At 40.0% G+C, this 7,454-nt stretch overlaps 2 protein-coding genes across 2 annotated transcripts in view; both read left to right on the top strand.

The window, feature by feature from the left end:
* Nucleotides 1-1,132: 1,132 nt before the first annotated feature.
* On the top strand, nucleotides 1,133-5,411 carry LOC109201199 (stonustoxin subunit beta-like; the record flags this gene model as incomplete). The annotated part of the gene is made up of 2 exons (XM_019356768.2): nucleotides 1,133-1,157; nucleotides 1,333-5,411. Coding segments are annotated over 2 exons (564 nt in total), but the record flags the coding sequence as incomplete, so codon positions are not given.
* LOC100707492 (NACHT, LRR and PYD domains-containing protein 3) overlaps nucleotides 2,578-7,454 on the top strand; it is a 28,003-nt gene continuing 23,126 nt past the window's right edge. The window contains exon 1 of the mRNA XM_025905244.1: nucleotides 2,578-2,683. Within this exon, the coding sequence (XP_025761029.1) occupies nucleotides 2,578-2,683 (106 nt within the window). The remainder of the gene's footprint in view (nucleotides 2,684-7,454) is intronic.

The raw sequence follows: 7,454 nt of genomic DNA, 5'->3' as shown, positions 1-7,454 counted from the left end.
AACAGTGCCGGCTTGATACCAGATCCGGGCCAGACCTGCTTGCTATGTAGGGATTGTTCTTCAGCATATTGCATAACCAAAGATAAATGAGGCCCTGTTTCTCTAAAATGATGTCACTGCCTTATTTTGTTATTTGAGCTGTCTTAGCCTGATGAGACTCAGGCTAAACTATGTGGGGTGACGCTGACAGTGGGGATAACCTTTCAAGTAACCTTCAAAAGCTCCAAATTACCACGAAATTCATGCTTATAATAAATGCATGTAAGCTTCTGACCACAAATTTAAGAACAGCTGAAATTTTTTGAACAGATGTGAAACATTTTTGTAATATTATTCATGTTCAAACAGATGAGCTCACATGTAACCTAAACCTGCACCATCCTCCCTATTCTGGTATTTTAAAGAGTACTTAGCAGAAATATTAAGCAACATAACTAATAGGGTTGCAAACTCCCAGCAAAAGAAAAAAATAGGGAACCACCCTCCACCTCATGATTCTTAATCGATGTAATCAACTTAAATTCAGCCGCTGGTTTCCTCTTTCTGGTGCAAAGTGGGCAAAAAACAAACAAGAGAGACAGACTCGCGACAGAAAAGCCGATCAGCTGATCATTAAGCAGTTTCATGATTGAAGTAGCAGCAGGAAGGAAGAGAGGGGCAGTCGCTCCATATATCGCTTGTTAAGCTTAATATGGGAACGCTTTACAAACATTCAGAGATGAACTTACACACTTGCTTTACTTCTCTCTGGGATAACTTTCTCAGAGATGAAATACTGGTTTGGTAGCGAAGCTCCAAATACATGCAGCCGCTCTATCACGTGGCGCATACTGCTCCGACGTGCTACGGTTATGAGCCGAGTTACGCTGTGTTGCAAGTTTTGTGAGGTGTTTTCATGATATTTAATGGATCAGATTACATTTTTTATTTCTCGCCGATATCCGATCCAGTAATTTAGGTCAGTATCGGACCGATACCGATACGTGATATCGGATCGGTCCATCTCTAGTTCCTTTATCAGTGTCTAACAGTACGTGCATGAGAGCCATGTAATGTCCATGTGTGCATGCTGAAAGAGACTGTGCTTGTCTGATGCCCTCCTCCTTTCAGGCTGGAGCCTGCTGGAGTCCGATGGTTGAGACCAGGTCTGAGAAAGTGTAAGTGTATTTTTATTGTGATTCATGAAAACAAAACAGCACACATTCAAACATCTACAAACTGTCACATCACTAATTCATATCTCTGATGTCAGGAGTCATCATCAAAGTGTCAATCAATGAACAGATGATGGATCAATAACTGCAGCTACATTGTGTTTGTTCTCTCCATCAGATTCCTGTCAACTCACAATCGACACAAACACAGTGAACACAAACCTCAAACTATCTGACAACAACAGGAAGGTGATATATGTGGAGGAGGTTCAGTCATATCCTGATCATCCAGAAAGATTTGATGTTCTTCCTCAGTTGCTGTGTAGAAATGGTCTGACTGGTCGCTGTTACTGGGAGGTCAAGTGGAGAGGAAGGGTTGATATATCACTGAGTTACAAAGGAATCGGGGGAAAAGGAGACACTTATGACTGTAGGTTTGGACAGAATGATCAATCCTGGAGACTACGCTGCTCTAATGATGGTCCTCATTCTGTCTGTCACAATAAGAGAGAAACACCCATCTCCTCCTCCTCCTCCTCCTCCTCTTCTGTCTCTAACAGAGTAGCAGTGTATGTGGACTGTCTTGCTGGTACTCTATCCTTCTACAGAGTCTCCTCTGACACTCTGATCCACCTTCACACCTTCAAAACCACAATCACTGAAACGCTTTATCCTGGATTTTGGATCTGTTCTAGTTCCTCAGTGAGTCTGTGCTGAGTTGAGTGTAAAGAGTGACCTCCTGTTAGAGAACACTCTGACTCTTGAAGACATAATTCAGTCTGTACATGTCTGTCTCTTTCGCTCAAACTCATTTTCAGAGCCATAAATTTAATCAGTTTATGTTTTAAACTGTTAAATGATTCCTTGTAAACTTTAGCAATCATTTTTGCAAACTAATACGTTGAAAATGCTTCAGCCATATAAGATGAATGTATTGGCTCAATAGTTTATAAAGCAACATTTAATGTCTGTCTGATCAACACGTTTTGGAGAAATTCCTGAAAAACAAGGGAAGAAAAACATTGAGACTGTTAAAGACACCAAACTGTGTCTTCGTAGTAAAGTTCCCAGTGCACTCTCACTGCTGCTGTTTATTTCTAAGGTGACGGCTACACATTGGAGTTGTGGAACTTTAAACTCCATTGAGACATTAAAACTTACTGTCCCACAGCCTGATAAAGGGGATGTGGAAATCGCTGCTGTTTGTGGCAGATCAAAGTGAAATAAATGTAATTGGTTGAATGGGTATTTGTGGTCTGAAAGAGACTCAGCGGCAGATTAGAATCAAGTAGAAAAACATTTCCACTTTTTCTATTGAAAGTAGAAACTAGAGAACAGGAGGGAGTCAGAGCTGAACATTTCTGCCTGTTTGACATTCTCCTTGAAAGTAGACTTTGTAAAAAAAAAAAACCCATCAAGAGCTATGACGAAACTGTCTCACGTAAAGACCACCCCAGAAAAGGAAGACCAAGAGTCACCTCTGCTGCTGAGGATAAATTTATCCAAGTCATCAGCCTCAGAAATTGCAGGTTAACAGCACCTCAGATCAGAGCCCAGATAAATGCCACACAGAGTTCCAGTAGCAGACACATCTTTACATCAACCGTTCATAGGAGAGTGTGTGTGAATCAGGCCTTTCTGGTCAAATAGCTGCTACAAAACCACAACTAAGGAAAAGCAAATTGCAGAAGAGATTTGTTTGCGCCAAGAAACACAAACAATGGACATTAGACCAGTGGAAATCTGTGCTTTGGTCTGATGAAATCTTTGGTTCCACCTGACATGTCTTTGTGTGATGCAGAAAAGGAGAACGGAAGCATGGAGAAGGAGGTGTGATGGTGCTTTGCTGGTGATACTGTTGGGGATTTATTGTCACAGTCTGGCTGCGAAGCTGACTGTATAAATTTGAGGACCGGATCCGAAATGCAGACACGAAGGAACGAGGAAGAAAACTTGAATATAACAAAAAGCAAGCTGGTTAATATGACTGATAAGAAAGGTACAAAAACAAAAAGCATATACACTAGGAAGAAACTAACTTCAACCGAACTGGGAGAAAATAAATGTGAAACACAAAAGACGAAGAACAAAACCTTGAACGTGGCAAAAACCTGTACTTGGAAAACCCTGGAGACACAGAAGCATGGAAACATGACAAGAACAACAGAAACACAGACTAAATACACACAAGGGTGGTTGGGGGAAGTGGATAAACATGGGGAAACAGCTAACACTAATCTGACATAACGAGAAAAGGAAGCGACGCCAACTGCTCTGACAGGGGACACAAACCTTCAAAATAAAACAGGAAACATGAGACGCAGACATGATAATACACACCTGACAACCTGAAATCAAAGACAAGAAATACATGAGACTAACCAGAAGATGTAAGTGAAACATAAATAGATTAAACTTGAGGCAACTAAATAATGAACCTAGAACTTAACATTATGTTCAAAATATAAGAAAGAAGATCAAAAAACAAATGAAAATGCAGGGTCACAGACCCACCCCCTGACATTTATTTTTTATAATTATTTTACTAGTGCAAAGCAGTAATCAAAGCAAAAGGCAGCTATTTTCAAGAATATAAAATATAAAACATTTTTTAAGTTATTTCACACTATTTTGTCCCATCCTCTTCCTAGTCAGAAGATCTGGAGCCTATCCCAGCTGTCTTAGGGTGAGGGACAGGGTACACCCTGGACAGGTTGCCAGTCTGACACAGACAACCATTCTTATTCATGTGAAAATATAGAATTACCAATTAACCTAACCCCACTAACTTTTTGACTCTTGGAAATGTGGGAGGAAGCAGGAATACCCGGAGAGAACATAGAAACCACACAGAAAGTCCCTGGCCTGATAGTGGAACTATGCTAACCAACATGCTTCTGTGCTGTCTTTAGTACATACTTCCATATGTGTTTATTTGTAGTTTTGATGCCTTCAGTAAGAATCTTCAATGTAAACGTCGTGGAAATAAAGAAAACAACATTAAATAAGAAAGGTGTGTCCAAACCTTTTACAGGTATTATATACTACAGTAATGCTTCCAAAAAGGTCACGTTTTTTTCATCACACTTTGGATCTGACTGTTTAAGTGAATGGAGAACCTTTATTGGTCTTCACAGTCTAGAGCTAAAAAAAATAATGACACATTCAGGTCATGTCATAGCCGTCAAACAGGGGGTTTTGGAGATTTAATGTCTTCCTCAGCTCCCTGTACTTGTGGTGTTCCTCGGGGATCTATATTGGGGCCAATTTTATTCTGCGTTTACATGCTTGTTTCCATTCATACACCGATGACATTCAGAATTCTCTTCAACTGAAGAGAAGCTGTTCTCCTCCACTTTTAACTTTCCTTCAGTCTGTTGATGAAATTAAAGTCTGGATGGCCTCTAACTTCCTTAATGTTTATGAGAACAAAACCGAAGTGATGGTGTTTGAACCAAGTGGTAATCCCAGCACATCTCATTTTAATCTACACAGTCTTGAGCCTTTTATTAAGTCGAATGGCAAAAATTTGTGGGCTATATTTGACAGCAATTTCACCTTTGAAAAACAGATTAGCTCAGATGCTTTTTCAAACTGAGGCTTTTATCCAAGGTGAAATCATTTTTATATTCTAAAAACTTTGAACAGCTGATACATGCTTCCATTACATCCCAGCTGGACTACTGTAACTCCGTATATGTTGGAGCTAGTCAGACCTACCTTGCAAGGCTGCAGTTGGTCCAAAGGCAGTTGGTCCAAAGTGCTGCAACTCGTTTTCTGACACGAAATAAAGATGTTAACTTAGTTCCCTGGTGCTTGCCTCTCTTTACTGGCTTCCTTTTTTCACATCTGAATTGATTTCAAAATTTTATTATTGACTTAAAGAGCCCTGAATGGACAGGCTTTTGGGTCAGTATTTGACCTCTTGCAGCCTTATCCACCTTCTAGATCTCTTAGATCAAATGATAATGATTCTTTGCTTTTAGCCATAGCAGGGTCTAGGCTGGTTTACAGAGGTGATCAAGGATTTCAACCCCTTACTCATCAGACAGGCTTCTACTGTCAATATTTTCAAATTTCATCTACAAAAAAACATTTGCATTCACTGACTTTTTAATAGATTATGAGAGTTATTTGGTAATTGGTACTATTATTATAAATTATTTGGTATGAGTTATTTTGTATTTCCGTACAACACTTTGTTCAGTGTTGCTGTTGTAATTAAATGTGCTATATAAATAAAAATGATAACAATGACATTGGCTCTTTTCTTTTATAAGTGCATGTGTGCTCGTTTGGAATAAAAGAAGCCACATTATAATGGTTGGATGCTGCTTTTTAATCATGTGTCATGTCATGACCACGTGTGCTGTTCTCAAGACTTAGAGACTTAGAGCTTTTTATTGTCATTGTGCAGTTTCTTGCACAGCGAAAGCATGTGTTGTTCCTTCATTCAGTCTCATTGAGGAATGTATTTACTGATCTTTGGCTCTAAAACTGAAAAAAAAAAACTACTATTAATCTAATAATTGCACACACATTATTTTAAAGATAAACCTTTTTCAGAGGTGTGGAGATGCCCCGCCCACATACATATTAGCTGGACTCAGCCCCCACACTGTAGAGCTGGCAGAGAAAAGCCCTGTGGTTTAAAGCTCCTTTTAGTGCCTCTGAGAGTTAATGTGATAGAAACAGTGAATCCTGTACTGCTTTAATCCAGCTGTTTCACACTGAACATCAGCTTGGATGAAAAGGGAAGTTACTGTGGAGCCTTATTGAGGGGAGGCTTATGAATTGTGAAGAAACATGTTGTGGTGGGCAGGTGAAGCCTCATTAAGCTTGGAGGCTTTACTTCTATTTACACCCAAAAACATTCAAAGCTTCGAGTCTTTGATCTTTGATCAACTTTGATTAATCAGTCATTTGGCGAATAATGTGGTACATTAGGAATGTTTATTGACAGAAGCAGGTGAAAGATTGATTTTTTTCACAGGTTTTTCATCCAAAATCATTTTGTCTCTCCTGTGGCAGCCTCAGTGGACTCCTCCTCTGGCTCAGCAGCCCAGCAGCTTTAGAAAATCTAATTTCACCTGGCACTGGTGATGCAGGAATAAACAGATATCTGCCAGTTTCCACACTGTTGGATTTGTTGGAAGTGTCTGATGTGCTGCCAAGTATTTGAGGGGGTCTACTGATCTTCCAAGTGTGGCTCTCTCATATACCTGTGACAGAAAAAAAGATGAAGCATCAGCTCAAACAGAAAAGTAGGATATAAAAAGGGGACATATTCCCAGTGGTCAGTCTGCCCAGCAGCATCAAACACGCCTGGACTCCATATTTATGGTCTGTACATGTACAACAACTACTTTTACATCTATTCTGTTCACAGTCATCTCCATGCTGCTCTGTAGACCAGTGGATTGTCAGTGTGTCTAACATGGATCTGATGTTTGGCTCCATGATTTCAGTCTGATTGGGTCATTCATAAAGTATTCTGTTCCAGCTGCTGGAGGACAACATCATCACTTTTCTGAAGAAAAAGCAGAAGAAGATTCAGAGATTCTTAGTCCAGATCACTCAGAATGCTTAGAGAGCCAGTGGGGAGATAATGGACCAAAGAGCAGCAGCAGAGAGGCAATTGTGAAGATCACACTAGACTTCCTGAGGAGAATGAAGCAGGAGGAGTTAGCTGACCATCAGCAGAACAGTAAGAGGATTTCTATATACAGTGGCTTGCAAAAGTATTCGGCCCCCTTGAACTTTCCCACATTTTGTCACATTACAGCCACAAACATGAATCAATTTTATTGGAATTCCACATGAAAGACCAATACAAAGTGGTGTACACGTGAGAAGTGGAATGAAAATCATACATGATTCCAAACATCTTTTACAAATAAATAACTGAAAAGTGGGGTGTGCGTAATTTTTCAGTCCCCTTTGGTCTGAGTGCAGTCAGTGTCCCATAGAAATTGCCTGATGAGTGCTAATGACTAAATAGAGTGCACCTGTGTGTAATCTAATGTCAGTACAAATACAGCTGCTCTGTGACAGCCTCAGAGGTTGTCTAAGAGAATATTGGGAGCAACAACACCATCAAGTCCAAAGAACACACCAGATAGGTCAGGGATAAAGTTATTGAGAAATTTAAAGCAGGCTTAGGCTACAAAAAGATTTCCCAAGTCTTGAACATCCCACGGAGCACTGTTCAAGCCATCATTCAGAAATGGAAGAAGTATGGCACAACTGTAAACCTACCAAGACAAGGCCATCCACCTAAACTCACAGGCCGAACCAGAA

Source organism: Oreochromis niloticus, linkage group LG3 (assembly GCF_001858045.2).
Source record: "Oreochromis niloticus isolate F11D_XX linkage group LG3, O_niloticus_UMD_NMBU, whole genome shotgun sequence".
NCBI lineage: Eukaryota > Metazoa > Chordata > Actinopteri > Cichliformes > Cichlidae > Oreochromis > Oreochromis niloticus.
This window is presented reverse-complemented; position numbering and strand designations above follow the sequence as displayed.